Source organism: Schistocerca americana, chromosome 7 (assembly GCF_021461395.2).
Source record: "Schistocerca americana isolate TAMUIC-IGC-003095 chromosome 7, iqSchAmer2.1, whole genome shotgun sequence".
In the NCBI taxonomy this organism is placed as follows: domain Eukaryota; kingdom Metazoa; phylum Arthropoda; class Insecta; order Orthoptera; family Acrididae; genus Schistocerca; species Schistocerca americana.
In genome coordinates, this window is record NC_060125.1 from 117,601,314 (window position 1) to 117,626,616 (window position 25,303).

A 25,303-nucleotide genomic window follows, 5' to 3' on the forward strand; every position below is an offset into this window, starting at 1 on the left:
CCTGCCCTTGTGGGTCCTGATAGCATCTCGCCCTAATTACATGAGAGCCCATATGAGAGCCCTGCCCTTGTGGGTCCTGATAGCATCTCGCCCTAACTACATGAGAGCCCTGCCCTTGTGGGTCCTGATAGCATCTTGCCCTAACTATATGAGCGCCCTGCCCTTGTGGGTCCTGATAGCATCTCGCCCTAAGTACATGAGAGCCCTGCCCTTGTGGGTCCTGATAGCATCTCGCCCTAACTACATGAGAGCCCATATGAGAGCCCTGCCCTTGTGGGTCCTGATAGCATCTCGCCCTAACTACATGAGAGCCCTGCCCTTGTGGGTCCTGATAGCATCTCGCCCTAACTACATGAGAGCCCATATGAGAGCCCTGCCCTTGTGGGTCCTGATAGCATCTCGCCCTAACTACATGAGAGCCCTGCCCTTGTGGGTCCTGATAGCATCTCGCCCTAACTATATGAGAGCCCTGCCCTTGTGGATCCTGATAGCATCTCGCCCCAGCTATATGAGAGCCCTGCCCTTGTGGGTCCTGATAGCATCTCGCCGTAACTACATGACAGCCCTGCCCTTGTGGGTCCTGATAGCATCTCGCCCTAACTACATGAGAGCCTATATGAGAGCCCTGCCCTTGTGGGTCCTGATAGCATCTCGCCCCAACTATATGAGAGCCCTGCCCTTGTGGGTCCTGATAGCATCTCGCCCTAACTACATGAGAGCCCTGCCCTTGTGGGTCCTGATAGCATCTCGCCCTAACTACATGAGAGCCTATATGAGAGCCCTGCCCTTGTGGGTCCTGATGGCATCTCGCCCTAACTACAAGAGAGCCCTGCCCTTGTGGGTCCTGATAGCATCTCGCCCTAACTACATGAGAGCCCTGCCCTTGTGGGTCCTGATAGCATCTCGCCCTAACTATATGAGAGCCCTGCCCTTCTGGGTCCTGATAGCGTCTCGCCCTAACTATATGAGAGCCCTGCCCTTGTGGGTCCTGATAGCATCTCGCCCTAACTACATGAGAGCCCTGCCCTTGTGGGTCCTGATAGCATCTCGCCCTAACTACATGAGAGCCCTGCCCTTGTGGGTCCTGATAGCATCTCGCTGTAACTACATGAGAGCCTATATGAGAGCCCTGCCCTTGTGGGTCCTGATAGCATCTCGCCCTAACTACATGAGAGCCCAGCCCTTGTGGGTCCCGATAGCATCTCGCCCTAACTACATGAGAGCCCTGCCCTTGTGGTCCTGATAGCATCTCGCCCTAACTACATGAGAGTCTATATGAGAGCCCTGCCCTTGTGGGTCCTGATAGCATCTCGCCCTAACTATATGAGAGCCCTGCCCTTGTGGATCCTGATAGCATCTCGCCCTAACTATATGAGAGCCCTGCCCTTGTGGGTCCTGATAGCATCTCGCCCTAACTACATGAGAGCCCTGCCCTTGTGGGTCCTGATAGCATCTCGCCCTAACTACATGAGAGCCCTGCCCTTGTGGGTCCTGATAGCATCTCGCCCTTACTACATGAGAGCCTATATGAGAGCCCTGCCCTTGTGGGTCCTGATAGCATCTCGCCCTAACTATATGAGAGCCCTGCCCTTGTGGATCCTGATAGCATCTCGCCCTAACTATATGAGAGCCCTGCCCTTGTGGGTCCTGATAGCATCTCGCCCTAACTATATGAGAGCCCTGCCCTTGTGGGTCCTGATAGCATCTCGCCCTAACTATATGAGAGCCCTGCCCTTGTGGGTCCTGATAGCATCTCGCCCTAACTATATGAGAGCCCTGCCCTTGTGGGTCCTGATAGCATCTCGCCCTAAGTACATGAGAGCCCTGCCCTTGTGGGTCCTGATAGCATCTCGCCCTAACTACATGAGAGCCCTGCCCTTGTGGGTCCTGATAGCATATCGCCCTACTTATATGAGAGCCTATATGAGAGCCCTGCCCTTGTGGGTCCTGATAGCATCTCGCCCTAACTATATGAGAGCCCTGCCCTTGTGGGTCCTGATAGCATCTCGCCCTAACTATATGAGAGCCCTGCCCTTGTGGGTCCTGATAGCATCTCGCCCTAACTATATGAGAGCCCTGCCCTTGTGGGTCCTGATAGCATCTCGCCCTAAGTACATGAGAGCCCTGCCCTTGTGGGTCCTGATAGCATCTCGCCCTAACTACATGAGAGCCCTGCCCTTGTGGGTCCTGATAGCATATCGCCCTACTTATATGAGAGCCTATATGAGAGCCCTGCCCTTGTGGGTCCTGATAGCATCTCGCCCTAACTATATGAGAGCTCTTCCCTTGTGGATCCTGATAGCATCACGCCCTAACTACATGAGAGCCCTGCCCTTGTGGGTCCTGATAGCATCTCGCCCTAACTATATGAGAGCCCTGCCCTTGTGGGTCCTGATAGCATCTCGCCCTAACTATATGAGAGCCCTGCCCTTGTGGGTCCTGATAGCATCTCGCCCTAACTATATGAGAGCCCTGCCCTTGTGGGTCCTGATAGCATCTCGCCCTAAGTACATGAGAGCCCTGCCCTTGTGGGTCCTGATAGCATCTCGCCCTAACTACATGAGAGCCCTGCCCTTGTGGGACCTGATAGCATATCGCCCTACTTATATGAGAGCCTATATGAGAGCCCTGCCCTTGTGGGTCCTGATAGCATCTCGCCCTAACTATATGAGAGCTCTTCCCTTGTGGATCCTGATAGCATCACGCCCTAACTACATGAGAGCCCTGCCCTTGTGGGTCCTGATAGCATCTCGCCCTAACTATATGAGAGCCCTGCCCTTGTGGGTCCTGATAGCATCTCGCCGTAACTACATGACAGCCCTGCCCTTGTGGGTCCTGATAGCATCTCGCCCTAACTACATGAGAGCCTATATGAGAGCCCTGCCCTTGTGGGTCCTGGTAGCATCTCGCCCTAACTATATGAGAGCCCTGCCCTTGTGGGTCCTGATAGCATCTCGCCCTAACTACATGAGAGCCCTGCCCTTGTGGGTCCTGATAGCATCTCGCCCTAACTATATGAGAGCCCTGCCCTTCTGGGTCCTGATAGCGTCTCGCCCTAACTATATGAGAGCCCTGCCCTTGTGGGTCCTGATAGCATCTCGCCCTAACTACATGAGAGCCCTGCCCTTGTGGGTCCTGATAGCATCTCGCCCTAACTACATGAGAGCCCTGCCCTTGTGGGTCCTGATAGCATCTCGCTGTAACTACATGAGAGCCTATATGAGAGCCCTGCCCTTGTGGGTCCTGATAGCATCTCGCCCTAACTACATGAGAGCCCAGCCCTTGTGGGTCCCGATAGCATCTCGCCCTAACTACATGAGAGCCCTGCCCTTGTGGGTCCTGATAGCATCTCGCCCTAACTATATGAGAGCCTATATGAGAGACCTGCCCTTGTGGGTCCTGATAGCATCTCGCCCTAACTATATGAGAGCCGTGCCCTTGTGGGTCCTGATAGCATATCGCCCTAACTATATGAGAGCCCTGCCCTTGTGGGTCCTGATAGCATCTCGCCCTAACTATATGAGAGCCCTGCCCTTGTGGGTCCTGATAGCATCTTGCCCTAACTATATGAGCGCCCTGCCCTTGTGGGTCCTGATAGCATCTCGCCCTAAGTACATGAGAGCCCTGCCCTTGTGGGTCCTGATAGCATCTCGCCCTAACTACATGAGAGCCCTGCCCTTGTGGGTCCTGATAGCATCTCGCCCTACTCATATGAGAGCCTATATGAGAGCCCTGCCCTTCTGGGTCCTGATAGCATCTCGCCATAACTATATGAGAGCCCTGCCCTTGTGGATCCTGATAGCATCACGCCCTAACTATATGAGAGCCCTGCCCTTGTGGGTCCTGATAGCATCTCGCCCTAACTATATGAGAGCCCTGCCCTTGTGGGTCCTGATAGCATCTCGCCCTAACTATATGAGAGCCCTGCCCTTGTGGGTCCTGATAGCATCTCGCCCTAACTACATGAGAGCCCTGCCCTTGAGGGTCCTGATAGCATCTCGCCCTAACTATATGAGAGCCTATATGAGAGCCCTGCCCTTGAGGGTCCTGATAGCATCTCGCCCTAACTATATGAGAGCCCTGCCCTTGTGGATCCTGATAGCATCTCGCCCTAAATATATGAGAGCCCTGCCCTTGTGGGTCCTGATAGCATCTCGCCCTAACTATATGAGAGCCCTGCCCTGCCCTTGTGGGTACTGATAGCATCTCGCCCTAACTATATGAGAGCCCTGCCCTTGTGTGTCCTGATAGCATCTCGCCCTAACTACATGAGAGCCCTGCCCTTGTGGGTCCTGATAGCATCTCGCCCTAACTACATGAGAGCCCATATGAGAGCCCTGCCCTTGTGGGTCCTGATAGCATCTCGCCCTAACTACATGAGAGCCCTGCCCTTGTGGGTCCTGATAGCATCTCGCCCTAACTATATGAGAGCCCTGCCCTTGTGGATCCTGATAGCATCTCGCCCTAACTATATGAGAGCCCTGCCCTTGTGGGTCCTGATAGCATCTCGCCGTAACTACATGACAGCCCTGCCCTTGTGGGTCCTGATAGCATCTCGCCCTAACTACATGAGAGCCTATATGAGAGCCCTGCCCTTGTGGGTCCTGATGGCATCTCGCCCTAACTACATGAGAGCCTATATGAGAGCCCTGCCCTTGTGGGTCCTGATAGCATCTCGCCCTAACTACATGAGAGCCCTGCCCTTGTGGGTCCTGATAGCATCTTGCCCTAACTATATGAGCGCCCTGCCCTTGTGGGTCCTGATAGCATCTCGCCCTAACTATATGAGAGCCCTGCCCTGCCCTTGTGGGTACTGATAGCATCTCGCCCTAACTATATGAGAGCCCTGCCCTTGTGTGTCCTGATAGCATCTCGCCCTAACTACATGAGAGCCCTGCCCTTGTGGGTCCTGATAGCATCTCGCCCTAATTACATGAGAGCCCATATGAGAGCCCTGCCCTTGTGGGTCCTGATAGCATCTCGCCCTAACTACATGAGAGCCCTGCCCTTGTGGGTCCTGATAGCATCTTGCCCTAACTATATGAGCGCCCTGCCCTTGTGGGTCCTGATAGCATCTCGCCCTAAGTACATGAGAGCCCTGCCCTTGTGGGTCCTGATAGCATCTCGCCCTAACTACATGAGAGCCCATATGAGAGCCCTGCCCTTGTGGGTCCTGATAGCATCTCGCCCTAACTACATGAGAGCCCTGCCGTTGTGGGTCCTGATAGCATCTCGCCCTAACTACATGAGAGCCCATATGAGAGCCCTGCCCTTGTGGGTCCTGATAGCATCTCGCCCTAACTACATGAGAGCCCTGCCCTTGTGGGTCCTGATAGCATCTCGCCCTAACTATATGAGAGCCCTGCCCTTGTGGATCCTGATAGCATCTCGCCCTAACTATATGAGAGCCCTGCCCTTGTGGGTCCTGATAGCATCTCGCCGTAACTACATGACAGCCCTGCCCTTGTGGGTCCTGATAGCATCTCGCCCTAACTACATGAGAGCCTATATGAGAGCCCTGCCCTTGTGGGTCCTGATAGCATCTCGCCCCAACTATATGAGAGCCCTGCCCTTGTGGGTCCTGATAGCATCTCGCCCTAACTACATGAGAGCCCTGCCCTTGTGGGTCCTGATAGCATCTCGCCCTAACTACATGAGAGCCTATATGAGAGCCCTGCCCTTGTGGGTCCTGATGGCATCTCGCCCTAACTACAAGAGAGCCCTGCCCTTGTGGGTCCTGATAGCATCTCGCCCTAACTACATGAGAGCCCTGCCCTTGTGGGTCCTGATAGCATCTCGCCCTAACTATATGAGAGCCCTGCCCTTCTGGGTCCTGATAGCGTCTCGCCCTAACTATATGAGAGCCCTGCCCTTGTGGGTCCTGATAGCATCTCGCCCTAACTACATGAGAGCCCTGCCCTTGTGGGTCCTGATAGCATCTCGCCCTAACTACATGAGAGCCCTGCCCTTGTGGGTCCTGATAGCATCTCGCTGTAACTACATGAGAGCCTATATGAGAGCCCTGCCCTTGTGGGTCCTGATAGCATCTCGCCCTAACTACATGAGAGCCCAGCCCTTGTGGGTCCCGATAGCATCTCGCCCTAACTACATGAGAGCCCTGCCCTTGTGGTCCTGATAGCATCTCGCCCTAACTACATGAGAGTCTATATGAGAGCCCTGCCCTTGTGGGTCCTGATAGCATCTCGCCCTAACTATATGAGAGCCCTGCCCTTGTGGATCCTGATAGCATCTCGCCCTAACTATATGAGAGCCCTGCCCTTGTGGGTCCTGATAGCATCTCGCCCTAACTACATGAGAGCCCTGCCCTTGTGGGTCCTGATAGCATCTCGCCCTAACTACATGAGAGCCCTGCCCTTGTGGGTCCTGATAGCATCTCGCCCTTACTACATGAGAGCCTATATGAGAGCCCTGCCCTTGTGGGTCCTGATAGCATCTCGCCCTAACTATATGAGAGCCCTGCCCTTGTGGATCCTGATAGCATCTCGCCCTAACTATATGAGAGCCCTGCCCTTGTGGGTCCTGATAGCATCTCGCCCTAACTATATGAGAGCCCTGCCCTTGTGGGTCCTGATAGCATCTCGCCCTAACTATATGAGAGCCCTGCCCTTGTGGGTCCTGATAGCATCTCGCCCTAACTATATGAGAGCCCTGCCCTTGTGGGTCCTGATAGCATCTCGCCCTAAGTACATGAGAGCCCTGCCCTTGTGGGTCCTGGTAGCATCTCGCCCTAACTACATGAGAGCCCTGCCCTTGTGGGTCCTGATAGCATATCGCCCTACTTATATGAGAGCCTATATGAGAGCCCTTCCCTTGTGGGTCCTGATAGCATCTCGCCCTAACTATATGAGAGCCCTGCCCTTGTGGGTCCTGATAGCATCTCGCCCTAACTATATGAGAGCCCTGCCCTTGTGGGTCCTGATAGCATCTCGCCCTAACTATATGAGAGCCCTGCCCTTGTGGGTCCTGATAGCATCTCGCCCTAAGTACATGAGAGCCCTGCCCTTGTGGGTCCTGATAGCATCTCGCCCTAACTACATGAGAGCCCTGCCCTTGTGGGTCCTGATAGCATATCGCCCTACTTATATGAGAGCCTATATGAGAGCCCTGTCCTTGTGGGTCCTGATAGCATCTCGCCCTAACTATATGAGAGCTCTTCCCTTGTGGATCCTGATAGCATCACGCCCTAACTACATGAGAGCCCTGCCCTTGTGGGTCCTGATAGCATCTCGCCCTAACTATATGAGAGCCCTGCCCTTGTGGGTCCTGATAGCATCTCGCCCTAACTATATGAGAGCCCTGCCCTTGTGGGTCCTGATAGCATCTCGCCCTAACTATATGAGAGCCCTGCCCTTGTGGGTCCTGATAGCATCTCGCCCTAAGTACATGAGAGCCCTGCCCTTGTGGGTCCTGATAGCATCTCGCCCTAACTACATGAGAGCCCTGCCCTTGTGGGTCCTGATAGCATATCGCCCTACTTATATGAGAGCCTATATGAGAGCCCTGCCCTTGTGGGTCCTGATAGCATCTCGCCCTAACTATATGAGAGCTCTTCCCTTGTGGATCCTGATAGCATCACGCCCTAACTACATGAGAGCCCTGCCCTTGTGGGTCCTGATAGCATCTCGCCCTAACTATATGAGAGCCCTGCCCTTGTGGGTCCTGATAGCATCTCGCCGTAACTACATGACAGCCCTGCCCTTGTGGGTCCTGATAGCATCTCGCCCTAACTACATGAGAGCCTATATGAGAGCCCTGCCCTTGTGGGTCCTGGTAGCATCTCGCCCTAACTATATGAGAGCCCTGCCCTTGTGGGTCCTGATAGCATCTCGCCCTAACTACATGAGAGCCCTGCCCTTGTGGGTCCTGATAGCATCTCGCCCTAACTATATGAGAGCCCTGCCCTTCTGGGTCCTGATAGCGTCTCGCCCTAACTATATGAGAGCCCTGCCCTTGTGGGTCCTGATAGCATCTCGCCCTAACTACATGAGAGCCCTGCCCTTGTGGGTCCTGATAGCATCTCGCCCTAACTACATGAGAGCCCTGCCCTTGTGGGTCCTGATAGCATCTCGCTGTAACTACATGAGAGCCTATATGAGAGCCCTGCCCTTGTGGGTCCTGATAGCATCTCGCCCTAACTACATGAGAGCCCAGCCCTTGTGGGTCCCGATAGCATCTCGCCCTAACTACATGAGAGCCCTGCCCTTGTGGTCCTGATAGCATCTCGCCCTAACTACATGAGAGTCTATATGAGAGCCCTGCCCTTGTGGGTCCTGATAGCATCTCGCCCTAACTATATGAGAGCCCTGCCCTTGTGGATCCTGATAGCATCTCGCCCTAACTATATGAGAGCCCTGCCCTTGTGGGTCCTGATAGCATCTCGCCCTAACTATATGAGAGCCCTGCCCTTGTGGGTCCTGATAGCATCTCGCCCTAACTATATGAGAGCCCTGCCCTTGTGGGTCCTGATAGCATCTCGCCCTAACTATATGAGAGCCCTGCCCTTGTGGGTCCTGATAGCATCTCGCCCTAAGTACATGAGAGCCCTGCCCTTGTGGGTCCTGATAGCATCTCGCCCTAACTACATGAGAGCCCTGCCCTTGTGGGTCCTGATAGCATATCGCCCTACTTATATGAGAGCCTATATGAGAGCCCTGCCCTTGTGGGTCCTGATAGCATCTCGCCCTAACTATATGAGAGCTCTTCCCTTGTGGATCCTGATAGCATCACGCCCTAACTACATGAGAGCCCTGCCCTTGTGGGTCCTGATAGCATCTCGCCCTAACTATATGAGAGCCCTGCCCTTGTGGGTCCTGATAGCATCTCGCCGTAACTACATGACAGCCCTGCCCTTGTGGGTCCTGATAGCATCTCGCCCTAACTACATGAGAGCCTATATGAGAGCCCTGCCCTTGTGGGTCCTGGTAGCATCTCGCCCTAACTATATGAGAGCCCTGCCCTTGTGGGTCCTGATAGCATCTCGCCCTAACTACATGAGAGCCCTGCCCTTGTGGGTCCTGATAGCATCTCGCCCTAACTATATGAGAGCCCTGCCCTTCTGGGTCCTGATAGCGTCTCGCCCTAACTATATGAGAGCCCTGCCCTTGTGGGTCCTGATAGCATCTCGCCCTAACTACATGAGAGCCCTGCCCTTGTGGGTCCTGATAGCATCTCGCCCTAACTACATGAGAGCCCTGCCCTTGTGGGTCCTGATAGCATCTCGCTGTAACTACATGAGAGCCTATATGAGAGCCCTGCCCTTGTGGGTCCTGATAGCATCTCGCCCTAACTACATGAGAGCCCAGCCCTTGTGGGTCCCGATAGCATCTCGCCCTAACTACATGAGAGCCCTGCCCTTGTGGTCCTGATAGCATCTCGCCCTAACTACATGAGAGTCTATATGAGAGCCCTGCCCTTGTGGGTCCTGATAGCATCTCGCCCTAACTATATGAGAGCCCTGCCCTTGTGGATCCTGATAGCATCTCGCCCTAACTATATGAGAGCCCTGCCCTTGTGGGTCCTGATAGCATCTCGCCCTAACTATATGAGAGCCCTGCCCTTGTGGGTCCTGATAGCATCTCGCCCTAACTATATGAGAGCCCTGCCCTTGTGGGTCCTGATAGCATCTCGCCCTAACTATATGAGAGCCCTGCCCTTGTGGGTCCTGATAGCATCTCGCCCTAAGTACATGAGAGCCCTGCCCTTGTGGGTCCTGATAGCATCTCGCCCTAACTACATGAGAGCCCTGCCCTTGTGGGTCCTGATAGCATATCGCCCTACTTATATGAGAGCCTATATGAGAGCCCTGCCCTTGTGGGTCCTGATAGCATCTCGCCCTAACTATATGAGAGCTCTTCCCTTGTGGATCCTGATAGCATCACGCCCTAACTACATGAGAGCCCTGCCCTTGTGGGTCCTGATAGCATCTCGCCCTAACTATATGAGAGCCCTGCCCTTGTGGGTCCTGATAGGATCTCGCCCTAACTATATGAGAGCCCTGCCCTTGTGGGTCCTGAAAGCATCTCGCCCTAACTACATGAGAGCCCTGCCCTTGAGGGTCCTCATAGCATCTCGCCCTAACTATATGAGAGCCCATATGAGAGCCCTGCCCTTGAGGGTCCTGATAGCATCTCGCCCTAACTATATGAGAGCTCTGCCCTTGTGGTTCCTGATAGCATCACGCCCTAACTATATGAGAGCCCTGCCCTTGTGGGTCCTGATAGCATCTCGCCCTAACTATATGAGAGCCCTGCCCTTGTGGGTCCTGATAGGATCTCGCCCTAACTATATGAGAGCCCTGCCCTTGTGGGTCCTGATAGCATCTCGCCCTAACTACATGAGAGCCCTGCCCTTGAGGGTCCTGATAGCATCTCGCCCTAACTATATGAGAGCCTATATGAGAGCCCTGCCCTTGAGGGTCCTGATAGCATCTCGCCCTAACTATATGAGAGCCCTGCCCTTGTGGATCCTGATAGCATCTCGAACTAACTATATGAGAGCCCTACCCTTGTGGGTCCTGATAGCATCTCGCCCTAACTATATGAGAGCCCTGCCCTTGTGGGTCCTGATAGCATCTCGCCCTAACTATATGAGAGCCCTGCCGTTGTGGGTCCTGATAGCATCTCGCCCTAACTATATGAGAGCCCTGCCCTTGTGGGTCCTGATAGCATCTCGCCCTAAGTACATGAGAGCCCTGCCCTTGTGGGTCCTGATAGCATCTCGCACTAACTACATGAGAGCCCTGCCCTTGTGGGTCCTGATAGCATCTCGCCCTAACTATATGAGAGCCTATATGAGAGCCCTGCCCTTGTGGGTCTTGATAGCATCTCGCCCTAACTATATGAGAGCCCTGCCCTTGTGGATCCTGATAGCATCTCGTCCTAACTATATGAGAGCCCTGCCGTTGTGGGTACTGATAGCATCTCGCCCTAACTTCATGAGAGCCCTGCCCTTGTGGGTCCTGATAGCATCTCGCCCTAACTACATGAGAGCCCTGCCCTTGTGGGTCCTGATAGCATCTCGCCCTAACTTCATGAGAGCCTATATGAGAGCCCTGCCCTTGTGGGTCCTGATAGCATCTCGCCCTAACTATATGAGAGCCCTGCCCTTGTGGATCCTGATAGCATCTCGCCCTAACTATATGAGAGCCCTGCCCTTGTGGGTCCTGATAGCATCTCGCCCTAACTATATGAGAACCCTGCCCTTGTGGGTCCTGATAGCATCTCGCCCTAACTGTATGAAAGCCCTGCCCTTGTGGGTCCTGATAGCATCTCTTTCTAACTATATGAGAGCCCTGCCCTTGTGGGTCCTGAAAGCATCTCGCCCTAAGTACATGAGAGCCCTGCCCTTGTGGGTCCTGATAGCATCTCGCCCTAACTACATGAGAGGCCGGCCCTTGTGGGTCCTGATAGCATCTCGCCCTAACTACATGAGAGCATATATGAGAGCCCTGCCCTTGTGGGTCCTGATAGCATCTCGCCCTAACTATATGAGAGCCCTCCCCTTGTGGGTCCTGATAGCATCTCGCCCTAACTATATGAGAGCCCTGCCCATGTGGGTCCTGATAGCATCTCGCCCTAACTACATGAGAGCCCTGCCCTTGTGGGTCCTGATAGCATCTCGCCCTAACTATATGAGAGCCCTGCCCTTGTGGGTCCTGATAGCATCTCGCCCTAACTACATGAGAGCCTTGCCTTAGTGGGTCCTGATAGCATCTCGCCCTAACTACATGAGAGCCTATATGAGAGCCCTGCCCTTGTGGGTCCTGATAGCATCTCGCCCTAACTATACGAGAGCCCTGCCCTTGTGGGTCCTGATAGCATCTCGCCCTAACTACATGAGAGCCCTGCCCTTGTGGGTCCTGATAGCATCTCGCCCTAACTACATGAGAGCCTATATGAGAGCCCTGCCCTTGTGGGTCCTGATAGCATCTCGCCCTAACTACATGAGAGCCGTGCCCTTGTGGGTCCTGATAGCATCTCGCCCTAACTACATGAGAGCCCAGCCCTTGTGGGTCCTGATAGCATCTCGCCCTAACTATATGAGAGCCTATATGAGAGCCCTGCCCTTGTGGGTCCTGATAGCATCTCGCCCTAACTATATGAGAGCCCTGCCCTTGTGGATCCTGATAGCATCTCGCCCTAACTATATGAGAGTTCTGCCCTTGTGGGTCCTGATAGCATCTCGCCCTAACTACATGAGAGCCCTGCCCTTGTGGGTCCTGATAGCATCTCGCCCTAACTACATGAGAGCCAATATGAGAGCCCTGCCCTTGTGGGTCCTGATAGCATCTCGCCATAACTACATGAGAGCCCTGCCCTTGTGGGTCCTGATAGCATCTCGCCGTAACTACATGAGAGCCCTGCCCTTGTGGGTCCTGATAGCATCTCGCCCTAACTACATGGGAGCCTATATGAGAGCCCTGCCCTTGTGGGTCCTGATAGCATCTCGCCCTAAGTACATGAGAGCCCTGCCCTTGTGGGTCCTGATAGCATCTCGCCCTAACTACATGAGAGCCGTGCCCTTGTGGGTCCTGATAGCATCTCGCCGTAACTACATGAGAGCCCTGCCCTTGTGGGTCCTGATAGCATCTCGCCCTAACTACATGAGAGCCTATATGAGAGCCCTGCCCTTGTGGGTCCTGATAGCATCTCGCCCTAACTACATGAGAGCCCTGCCCTTGTGGGTCCTGATAGCATCTCGCCCTAACTACATGAGAGCCCTGCCCTTGTGGGTCCTGATGGCATCTCGGCCTAACTACATGAGAGCCTATATGAGAGCCCTGCCCTTGTGGGTCCTGATAGCATCTCGCCCTAACTATATGAGAGCCCTGCCCTTGTGGATCCTGATAGCATCTCGCCCTAACTATATGAGAGCCCTGCCCTTGTGGGTCCTGATAGCTACTCGCCCTAACTATATGAGAGCGCTGCCCTTGTGGGTCCTGATAGCATCTCGCCCTAACTACATGGGAGCCCTGCCCTTGTGGGTCCTGATAGCATCTCGCCCTAACTACATGAGAGCCCTGCCCATGTGGGTCCTCATAGCATCTCGCCCTAACTACATGAGAGCCCATATGAGAGCCCTGCCCTTGTGGGTCCTGATAGCATCTCGCCCTAACTATATGAGAGCCCTGCCCTTGTGGATCCTGATAGCATCTCGCCCTAACTATATGAGAGCCCTGCCCTTGTGGGTCCTGATAGCATCTCGCCCTAACTATGTGAGAGCCCTGCCCTTGTGGGTCCTGATAGCATCTCGCCCTAACTATATGAGAGCCCTGCCCTTGTGGGTCCTGATAGCATCTCGCCCTAACTACATGAGAGCCCTGCCCTTGTGGGTCCTGATAGCATCTCGCCCTAAGTACATGAGAGCCGTGCCCTTGTGGGTCCTGATAGCATCTCGCCCTAACTACATGAGAGCCCTGCCCTTGTGGGTCCTGATAGCATCTCGCCCTAACTAAATTTGAGCCCTGCCCTTGTGGGTCCTGATAGCATCTCGCCCTAACTATATGAGAGCCCTGCCCTTGTGGATCCTGATAGCATCTCGCCCTAACTATATGAGAGCCCTGCCCTTGTGGGTCCTGATAGCATCTCGCCCTAACTATATGAGAGCCCTGCCCTTGTGGGTCCTGATAGCATCTCGCCCTAACTACATGAGAGCCCTGCGCTTGTGGGTCCTGATAGCATCTCGCCCTAACTACATGAGAGCCCTGCGCTTTTGGGTCCTAATAGCATCTCGCCCTAACTACATGAGAGCCTATATGGAAGCCCTGCCCTTGTGGGTCCTGATAGCATCTCGCCCTAACTATATGAGAGCCCTGCCCTTGTGGGTCCTGATAGCATCTCGCCCTAACTATATGAGAGCCCTGCCCTTGTGGGTCCTGATAGCATCTCGCCCTAACTATATGAGAGCCCTGCCCTTGTGGGTCCTGATAGCATCTCGCCCTAACTACATCAGAGCCCTGCCCTTGTGGGTCCTGATAGCATCTCGCCCTAACTATATGAGAGCCTATATGAGAGCCCTGCCCTTGTGGGTCCTGATAGCATCTCGCCCTAACTATATGAGAGCCCTGACCTTGTGGATCCTGATAGCATCTCGCCCTAACTATATGAGAGCCCTGCCCTTGTGGGTCCTGATAGCATCTCGCCCTAACTATATGAGAGCCCTGCCCCTGTGGGTCCTGATAGCATCTCGCCCTAACTATATGAGAGCCCTGCCCTTGTGGGTCCTGATAGCATCTCGCCCTAAGTACATGAGAGCCCTGCCCTTGTGGGTCCTGATAGCATCTCGCACTAACTACATGAGAGCCCTTCCCTTGTGGGTCCTGATAGCATCTCGCCCTAACTATGTGAGAGCCTATATGAGAGCCCTGCCCTTGTGGGTCCTGATAGCATCTCGCCCTAACTATATGTGAGCCCTGCCCTTGTGGATCCTGATAGCATCTCGCCCCAACTATATGAGAGCCCTGCCCTTGTGGGTCCTGATAGCATCTCGCCCTAACTATATGTGAGCCCTGCCCTTGTGGGTCCTAATAGCATCTCGCCCTAACTACATGAGAGCCCTGCCCCTGTGGGTCCTGATAGCATTTCGCCCTAACTACATGAGAGCCCTGCCCTTGTGGGTCCTGATAGCATCTCGCCCTAACTACATGAGAGCCTATATGAGAGCCCTGCCCTTGTGGGTCCTGATAGCATCTCGCCCTAACTATATGAGAGCCCTGCCCTTGTGGATCCTGATAGCATCTCGCCCTAACTATATGAGAGCCCTGCCCTTGTGGGTCCTGATAGCATCTCGCCCTAACTATATGAGAACCCTGCCCTTGTGAGTCCTGATAGCATCTCGCCCTAACTACATGAGAGCCCTGCCCTTGTGGGTCCTGATAGCATCTCGCCCTAACTACATGAGAGCATATATGTGAGCCCTGCCCTTGTGGGTCCTGATAGCATCGCGCCCTAACTATATGAGAGCCCAGCCCTTGTGGGTCCTGATAGCATCTCACCCTAACTATATGAGAGCCCTGCCCATGTGGGTCCTGATAGCATCTCGCCCTAACTACATGAGAGCCCTGCCCTTGTGGGTCCTGATAGCATCTCGCCCTAACTATATGAGAGCCCTGCCCTTGTGGGTCCTGATAGCATCTCGCCCTAACTACATGAGAGCCCTGCCCTTGTGGGTCCTGATAGCATCTCGCCCTAACTATATGAGAGCCCTGCCCTTGTGGGTCCTGATAGCATCTCGCCCTAACTATATGAGAGCGCTGCCCTGCCCTTGTGGGTCCTGATAGCATCTCGCCCTAACTATATGAGAGCCCTGCCCTTGTGGGTCCTGATAGCATCTCGCCCTAACTACATGAGAGCCCTGCCCTTGTGGGTCCTGATAGCATCTCGCCCTAACTACATGAGAGCCCTGCCCTTGTGGGTCCTGATAGCATCTCGCCCTAACTACATGAGAGCCCTGCCTTTGTGGGTCCTGATAGCATCTCGCCCTAACGATATGAGAACCTATATGAGAGCCCTGCCCTTGTGGGTCCTGATAGCATCTCGCCCTAACTATATGAGAGCCCTGCCCTTGTGGGTCCTGATAGCATCTCGCCCAAACTTCATGAGAGCCCTGCCCTTATGGGTCCTGATAGCATCTCGCCCTAACTACATGAGAGCCCTGCCCTTGTGGGTCCTGATAGTATCTCGCCCTAACTATATGAGAGCCCTGCCCTCGTGGGTCCTGATAGCATCTCGCCCTAACTACATGAGAGCCCTGCCCTTGTGGGTCCTGATAGCATCTCGCCGTAACTACATGAGAGCCCTGCCCTTGTGGGTCCTGATAGCATCTCGCCCTAACTACATGAGAGCCTATATGAGAGCCCTGCCCTTGTGGGTCCTGATAGCATCTAGCCCAAACTACATGAGAGCTCTGCCCTTGTGGGTCCTGATAGCATCTCGCCCAAACTACATGAGAGCCTATATGAGAGCCCTGCCCTTGTGGGTCCTGATGGCATCTCCCCCTAACTACATGAGAGCCTATATGAGAGCCCTGCCCTTGTGGGTCCTGGTAGCATCTCGTCCTAACTATATGAGAGCCCTGCCCTTGTGGATCCTGATAGCATCTCGCCCTAACTATATGAGAGCCTATATGAGAGCCCTGCCCTTGTGGGTCCTGATAGCATCTCGCCCAAACTTCATGAAAGCCCTGCCCTTATGGGTCCTGATAGCATCTCGCCCTAACTACATGAGAGCCCTGCCCTTGTGGGTCCTGATAGTATCTCGCCCTAACTATATGAGAGCCCTGCCCTCGTGGGTCCTGATAGCATCTCGCCCTAACTACATGAGAGCCTATATGAGAGCCCTGCCCTTGTGGGTCCTGATAGCATCTCGCCCAAACTTCATGAGAGCCCTGCCCTTATGGGTCCTGATAGCATCTCGCCCTAACTACATGAGAGCCCTGCCCTTGTGGGTCCTGATAGCATCTCCCCCTAACTACATGAGAGCCTATATGAGAGCCCTGCCCTTGTGGGTCCTGATAGCATCTCGCCCAAACTTCATGAGAGCCCTGCCCTTATGGGTCCTGATAGCATCTCGCCCTAACTACATGAGAGCCCTGCCCTTGTGGGTCCTGATAGTATCTCGCCCTAACTATATGAGAGCCCTGCCCTCGTGGGTCCTGATAGCATCTCCCCCTAACTACATGAGAGCCTATATGAGAGCCCTGCCCTTGTGGGTCCTGATAGCATCTCGCCCAAACTTCATGAGAGCCCTGCCCTTATGGGTCCTGATAGCATCTCGCCCTAACTACATGAGAGCCCTGCCCTTGTGGGTCCTGATAGCATCTCGCCCTAACTACATGAGAGGCTATATTAGAGCCCTGCCCTTGTGGGTCCTGATAGCATCTCGCCCTAACTATATGAGAGCCCTGCCCTTCTGGGTCACGATAGCATCTCGCCGTAACTATATGAGAGCCCTGCCCTTGTGGGTCCTGATAGCATCTCGCCCTAACTACATGAGAGCCCTGCCCTTGTGGGTCCTGATAGTATCTCGCCCTAACTACATGAGAGCCCAGCCCTTGTGGGCCCTGATAGCATCTCGCCCTAACTACATGAGAGCCTATATGAGAGCCCTGCCCTTGTGGGTCCTGATAGCATCTCGCCCTAACTATATGAGAGCCCTGCCCTTGTGGATCCAGATAGCATCTCGTCCTAACTATATGAGAGCCCTGCCCTTGTGGGTCCTGCTAGCTTCTCGCCCTAACTACATGAGAGCCCTGCCCTTGTGGGTCCTGATAGCATCTCGCCCTAACTACATGAGAGCCTATATGAGAGCCCTGCCCTTCTGGGTCCTGATAGCATCTCGCCCTAACTATATGAGAGCCCTGCCCTTGTGGGTCCTGATAGCATCTCGCTCTAACTACATGAGAGCCCTGCCCTTGTGGGTCCTGATAGCATCTCGCCCTAACTACATGAGAGTCCTGCCCTTGTGGGTCCTGATAGCATCTCGCCCTAACTACATGAGAGCCCTGCCCTTGTGGGTCCTGATAGCATCTCGCCCAAACTACATGAGAGCCTATATGAGAGCCCTGCCCTTGTGGGTCCTGATGGCATCTCGCCCTAACTACATGAGAGCCCTGCCCTTGTGGGTCCTGATAGCATCTCGCCCTAACGATATGAGAGCCTATATGAGAGCCCTGCCCTTGTGGGTCCTGATAGCATCTCCCCCTAACTACATGAGAGCCTATATGAGAGCCCTGCCCTTGTGGGTCCTGATAGCATCTCGCCCAAACTACTTGAGAGCTCTGCCCTTGTGGGTCCTGATAGCATCTCGCCCTAACTACATGAGAGCCTATATGAGAGCCTTGCCCTTGTGGGTCCTGATAGCATCTCGCCCTAACTATATGAGAGCCCTGCCCTTGTGGATCCTGATAGCATCTCGCCCTAACTATATCAGAGCCCTGCCCTCGTGGGTCCTGATAGCATCTCGCCCTAACTACATGAGAGCCCTGCCCTTGTGGGTCCTGATAGCATCTCGCCGTAACTACATGAGAGCCCTGCCCTTGTGGGTCCTGATAGCATCTCGCCCTAACTACATGAGAGCCTATATGAGAGCCCTGCCCTTGTGGGTCCTGATAGCATGTCGCCCTAACTACATGAGAGCCCAGCCCTTGTGGGTCCTGATAGCATCTCGCCCTAACTATATGAGATCCTATATCAGAGCCCTGCACTTGTGGGTCCTGATAGCATCTCGCCCTAACTATATGAGAGCCCTGCCCTTGTGGATCCTGATAGCATCTCGCCCTAACCATATGAGTGCCCTGCCCTTGTGGGTCCTGGTGGCATCTCGCCCTAAGTACATGAGAGCCCTGCCCTTGTGGGTCCTGATAGCATCTAGCCCTAACTACATGAGAGCCTATATGAGAGCCCTGCACTTGTGGGTCCTGATGGCATCTCGCCCTAACTACATGAGAGCCCTGCCCTTGTGGGTCCTGATAGCATCTCGCCCTAACTACATGAGAGCCTATATGAGAGCCCTGCCCTTGTGGGTCCTGATAGCATCTCGCCCTAACTACATGAGAGCCCTGCCCTTGTGGGTCCTGATAAAATCTCGCCCTAACTACATGAGAGCCCTGCCCTTGTGGGTCCTGATAGCATCTCGCCCTAACTACATGAGAGCCTATATGAGAGCCCTGCCCTTGTGGGTCCTGATAGCATCTCGCCTTAACTATATGAGAGCCCTGCCCTTGTGGATCCTGATAACATCTCGCCCTCACTATATGAGAGCCCTGCCCTTGTGGGTCCTGATAGCATCTCGCCCAAACTACATGAGAGCCCTGCCCTTGTGGGTCCTGATGGCATCTCGCCCTAACTACATGAGAGCCCTGCCCTTGTGGGTCCTGATAGCATCTCGCCCTAACTACATGAGAGGCTATATTAGAGCCCTGCCCTTGTGGGTCCTGATAGCATCTCGCCCTAACTATATGAGAGCCCTGCCCTTCTGGGTCACGATAGCATCTCGCCGTAACTATATGAGAGCCCTGCCCTTGTGGGTCCTGATAGCATCTCGCCCTAACTACATGAGAGCCCTGCCCTTGTGGGTCCTGATAGTATCTCGCCCTAACTACATGAGAGCCCTGCCCTTGTGGGTCCTGATAGCATCTCGCCCTAACTACATGAGAGCCTATATGAGAGCCCTGCCCTTGTGGGTCCTGATAGCATCTCGCCCTAACTATATGAGAGCCCTGCCCTTGTGGATCCAGATAGCATCTCGTCCTAACTATATGAATGCCCTGCCCTTGTGGGTCCTGCTAGCTTCTCGCCCTAACTACATGAGAGCCCTGCCCTTGTGGGTCCTGATAGCATCTCGCCCTAACTACATGAGAGCCTATATGAGAGCCCTGCCCTTCTGGGTCCTGATAGCATCTCGCCCTAACTATATGAGAGCCCTGCCCTTGTGGGTCCTGATAGCATCTCGCCCTAACTACATGAGAGCCCTGCCCTTGTGGGTCCTGATAGCATCTCGCCCTAACTACATGAGAGTCCTGCCCTTGTGGGTCCTGATAGCATCTCGCCCTAACTACATGAGAGCCTATATGCGAACCCTGCCCTTGTGGGTCCTGATAGCATCTCGCCCTAACTATATGAGAGCCCTGCCCCTGTGGGTCCTGATAGCATCTCGCCCTAACTACATGAGAGCCCTGCCCTTGTGGGTCCTGATAGCATCTCGCCCTAACTACATGAGAGCCCTGCCCTTGTGGGTCCTGATAGCATCTCGCCCTAACTACATGAGAGCCTATATGAGAGCCCTGCCCTTGTGGGTCCTGATAGCATCTCGCCCTAACTACATGAGAGCCCTGCCCTTGTGGATCCAGATAGCATCTCGCCCTAACTATATGAGAGCCCTGCCCTTGTGGGTCCTGATAGCATCTCGCCCTAGCTACATGAGAGCCCTGCCCTTGTGGGCCCTGATAGCATCTCGCCCTAACTACATGAGAGCCTATATGAGAGCCCTGCCCTTGTGGGTCCTGATAGCATCTCGCCCTAACTATATGAGAGCCCTGCTCTTGTGGATCCTGATAGCATCTCGCCCTAACTATATGAGAGCCCTGCCCTTGTGGGTCCTGATAGCATCTCGCGCTAACTGCAAGAGAGCCCTGCCCTTGTGGGTCCTGATAGCATCTCGCCCAAACTACATGAGAGCTCTGCCCTTGTGGGTCCTGATAGCATCTCGCCCAAACTACATGAGAGCCTATATGAGAGCCCTGCCCTTGTGGGTCCTGATGGCATCTCGCCCTAACTACATGAGAGCCCTGCCCTTGTGGGTCCTGATAGCATCTCGCCCAAACCACATGAGAGCTCTGCCCTTGTGGGTCCTGATAGCATCTCGCCCTAACTACATGAGAGCCTATATGAGAGCCTTGCCCTTGTGGGTCCTGATAGCATCTCGCCCTAACTATATGAGAGCCCTGCCCTTGTGGATCCTGATAGCATCTCGCCCTAACTATATGAGAGCCCTGCCCTCGTGGGTCCTGATAGCATCTCGCCCTAACTACATGAGAGCCCTGCCCTTGTGGGTCCTGATAGCATCTCGCCGTAACTACATGAGAGCCCTGCCCTTGTGGGTCCTGATAGCATCTCGCCCTAACTACATGAGAGCCTATATGAGAGCCCTGCCCTTGTGGGTCCTGATAGCATGTCGCCCTAACTACATGAGAGCCCAGCCCTTGTGGGTCCTGATAGCATCTCGCCCTAACTATATGAGAGCCTATATCAGAGCCCTGCACTTGTGGGTCCTGATAGCATCTCGCCCTAACTATATGAGAGCCCTGCCCTTGTGGATCCTGATAGCATCTCGCCCTAACCATATGAGTGCCCTGCCCTTGTGGGTCCTGGTGGCATCTCGCCCTAAGTACATGAGAGCCCTGCCCTTGTGGGTCCTGATAGCATCTAGCCCTAACTACATGAGAGCCTATATGAGAGCCCTGCCCTTGTGGGTCCTGATGGCATCTCGCCCTAACTACATGAGAGCCCTGCCCTTGTGGGTCCTGATAGCATCTCGCCTTAACTATATGAGAGCCCTGCCCTTGTGGATCCTGATAACATCTCGCCCTCACTATATGAGAGCCCTGCCCTTGTGGGTCCTGATAGCATCTCGCCCTAACTACATGAGAGCCCTGCCCTTGTGGGTCCTGATGGCATCTCGCCCTAACTACATGAGAGCCCTGCCCTTGTGGGTCCTGATAGCATCTCGCCCTAACTACATGAGAGGCTATATTAGAGCCCTGCCCTTGTGGGTCCTGATAGCATCTCGCCCTAACTACATGAGAGCCCTGCCCTTGTGGGTCCTGATAGTATCTCGCCCTAACTACATGAGAGCCCTGCCCTTGTGGGTCCTGATAGCATCTCGCCCTAACTACATGAGAGCCTATATGAGAGGCCTGCCCTTGTGGGTCCTGATAGCATCTCGCCCTAACTACATGAGAGGCTATATTAGAGCCCTGCCCTTGTGGGTCCTGATAGTATCTCGCCCTAACTACATGAGAGCCCTGCCCTTGTGGGTCCTGATAGCATCTCGCCCTAACTACATGAGAGCCTATATGAGAGCCCTGCCCTTGTGGGTCCTGATATCATCTCGCCCTAACTACATGAGAGCCCTGCCCTTGTGGGTCCTGATAAAATCTCGCCCTAACTACATGAGAGCCCTGCCCTTGTGGGTCCTGATAGCATCTCGCCCTAACTAAATGAGAGCCTATATGAGAGCCCTGCCCTTGTGGGTCCTGATAGCATCTCGCCTTAACTATATGAGAGCCCTGCCCTTGTGGATCCTGATAACATCTCGCCCTCACTATATGAGAGCCCTGCCCTTGTGGGTCCTGATAGCATCTCGCCCTAACTACATGAGAGCCCTGCCCTTGTGGGTCCTGATGGCATCTCGCCCTAACTACATGAGAGCCCTGCCCTTGTGGGTCCTGATAGCATCTCGCCCTAACTACATGAGAGGCTATATTAGAGCCCTGCCCTTGTGGGTCCTGATAGCATCTCGCCCTAACTATATGAGAGCCCTGCCCTTCTGGGTCACGATAGCATCTCGCCGTAACTATATGAGAGCCCTGCCCTTGTGGGTCCTGATAGCATCTCGCCCTAACTACATGAGAGCCCTGCCCTTGTGGGTCCTGATAGTATCTCGCCCTAACTACATGAGAGCCCTGCCCTTGTGGGTCCTGATAGCATCTCGCCCTAACTACATGAGAGCCTATATGAGAGCCCTGCCCTTGTGGGTCCTGATAGCATCTCGCCCTAACTATATGAGAGCCCTGCCCTTCTGGGTCACGATAGCATCTCGCCGTAACTATATGAGAGCCCTGCCCTTGTGGGTCCTGATAGCATCTCGCCCTAACTACATGAGAGGCTATATTAGAGCCCTGCCCTTGTGGGTCCTGATAGCATCTCGCCCTAACTATATGAGAGCCCTGCCATTCTGGGTCACGATAGCATCTCGCCGTAACTATATGAGAGCCCTGCCCTTGTGGGTCCTGATAGCATCTCGCCCTAACTATATGAGAGCCCTGCCCTTGTGGATCCAGATAGCATCTCGCCCTAACTATATGAGAGCCCTGCCCTTGTGGGTCCTGCTAGCTTCTCGCCCTAACTACATGAGAGCCCTGCCCTTGTGGGTCCTGATAGCATCTCGCCCTAACTACATGAGAGCCTATATGAGAGCCCTGCCCTTCTGGGTCCTGATAGCATCTCGCCCTAACTATATGAGAGCCCTGCCCTTGTGGGTCCTGATAGCATCTCGCCCTAACTACATGAGAGCCCTGCCCTTGTGGGTCCTGATAGCATCTCGCCCTAACTACATGAGAGTCCTGCCCTTGTGGGTCCTGATAGCATCTCGCCCTAACTACATGAGAGCCTATATGCGAACCCTGCCCTTGTGGGTCCTGATAGCATCTCGCCCTAACTATATGAGAGCCCTGCCCCTGTGGGTCCTGATAGCATCTCGCCCTAACTACATGAGAGCCCTGCCCTTGTGGGTCCTGATAGCATCTCGCCCTAACTACATGAGAGCCCTGCCCTTGTGGGTCCTGATAGCATCTCGCCCTAACTACATGAGAGCCTATATGAGAGCCCTGCCCTTGTGGGTCCTGATAGCATCTCGCCCTAACTACATGAGAGCCCTGCCCTTGTGGATCCAGATAGCATCTCGCCCTAACTATATGAGAGCCCTGCCCTTGTGGGTCCTGATAGCATCTCGCCCTAGCTACATGAGAGCCCTGCCCTTGTGGGCCCTGATAGCATCTCGCCCTAACTACGTGAGAGCCTATATGAGAGCCCTGCCCTTGTGGGTCCTGATAGCATCTCGCCCTAACTATATGAGAGCCCTGCTCTTGTGGATCCTGATAGCATCTCGCCCTAACTATATGAGAGCCCTGCCCTTGTGGGTCCTGATAGCATCTCGCCCTAACTGCATGAGAGCCCTGCCCTTGTGGGTCCTGATAGCATCTCGCCCTAACTACATGAGAGCCCTGCCCTTGTGGGTCCTGATAGCATCTCGCCCTAACTACATGAGAGTCTATATGAGAGCCCTGCCCTTGTGGTCCTGATAGCATCTCGCCCTAACTATATGAGAGCCCTGCCCTTGTGGATCCTGATACATCTCGCCCTAACTACATGAGAGCCCTGCCCATGTGGGTCCTGATACCATCTCGCCCTAACTACATGAGAGCCCTGCCCTTGTGGGTCCTGATAGCATCTCGCCCTAACTACATGAGAGCCCTGCCCTTGTGGGTCCTGATAGCATCTCGCCCTAAGAACATGAGAGCCTACATGAGAGCCCTGCCCTTGTGGGTCCTGATAGCATCTCGTCCTAACTATATGAGAGCCCTGCCCTTGTGGATCCTGATAGCATCTCGCCCTAACTATATGAGAGCCCTGCACTTGTGGGTCCTGATAGCATCTCGCCCTAAGTACATGAGAGCCCTGCCCTTGTGGGTCCTGATAGCATCTCGCCCTAACTACATGAGAGCCCTGCCCTTGTGGGTCCTGATAGCTCTCGCCCTAACTACATGAGAGCCTATATGAGAGCCCTGCCCTTGTGGGTCCTGATTGCATCTCGCCCTAACTATATGAGAGCCCTGCCCTTGTGGGTCCTGATAGCATCTCGCACTATCTACATGAGAGCCCTGCCCTTGTGGGTCCTGATAGCATCTCGCCCTAACTATATTAGAGCCCTGCCCTTGTGGATCCTGATAGCATCTCGCCCTAACTACATGACTGCCCTGCCCTTGTGGGTCCTGATAGCATCTCGCCCTAACTACATGAGAGCCCTGCCCTTGTGGGTCCTGATAGCATCTCGCCCTAACTATATGAGAGCCCTGCCCTTGTGAGTGCTGATAGCATCTCGCCCTAACTACATGAGAGCCCTGCCCTTGTGGGTCCTGATAGCATCTCGCCCTAACTATATGAGAGCCCTGACTTGTGGGTCCTGATAGCATCTCGCCCTAACTACATGAGAGCCCTGCCCTTGTGGGTCCTGATAGCATCTCGCCCTAACTACATGAGAGCCCTGGCCTTGTGGGTCCTGATAGCATCTCGCCCTAACTACATGAGAGCCTATATGAGAGCCCTGCCCTTGTGGGTCATGATGACATCTCGCCCTAACTACATGAGAGCCCTGCCCTTGTGGGTCCTGATAGCATCTCGCCCTAACTACATGAGAGCCTATATGGGAGCCCTGCCCTTTTGGATCCTGATAGCATCTCGCCCTAACTACAAGAGAGCCCTGCCCTTGTGGGTCCTGATAGCATCTCGCCCTAACTACATGAGAGCCCTGCCCTTGTGGGTCCTGATAGTATCTCGCCCTAACTACATGAGAGCCCTGCCCTTGTGGGTCCTGATAGCATCTCGCCCTAACTACATGAGAGCCTATATGAGTGCCCTGCCCTTGTGGGTCCTGATAGCATCTCGCCCTAACTACATGAGAGGCTATATTAGAGCCCTGCCCTTGTGGGTCCTGATAGTATCTCGCCCTAACTACATGAGAGCCCTGCCCTTGTGGGTCCTGATAGCATCTCGCCCTAACTACATGAGAGCCTATATGAGAGCCCTGCCCTTGTGGGTCCTGATAGCATCTCGCCCTAACTACATGAGAGCCCTGCCCTTGTGGGTCCTGATAAAATCTCGCCCTAACTACATGAGAGCCCTGCCCTTGTGGGTCCTGATAGCATCTCGCCCTAACTAAATGAGAGCCTATATGAGAGCCCTGCCCTTGTGGGTCCTGATAGCATCTCGCCTTAACTATATGAGAGC

General features: G+C 54.2%; 1 protein-coding gene across 1 annotated transcript; it reads left to right on the forward strand.

Annotated features, from left to right (window-relative positions):
• The first annotated feature begins 24,503 nt into the window (after positions 1-24,503).
• LOC124622763 lies at positions 24,504-25,235 on the forward strand. Its single transcript, XM_047148553.1, has one exon. It carries the CDS (start codon positions 24,504-24,506, stop codon positions 25,233-25,235), a length of 732 nt encoding a protein of 243 aa, XP_047004509.1.
• Positions 25,236-25,303: the final 68 nt, after the last annotated feature.

Bases quoted from the DNA above. Each gene is read 5' to 3' on its own strand.
- LOC124622763 (XM_047148553.1), top strand. From the start codon at position 24,504: ATGAGAGCCCTGCCCTTGTGGGTCCTGATAGCATCTCGCCCTAACTAC.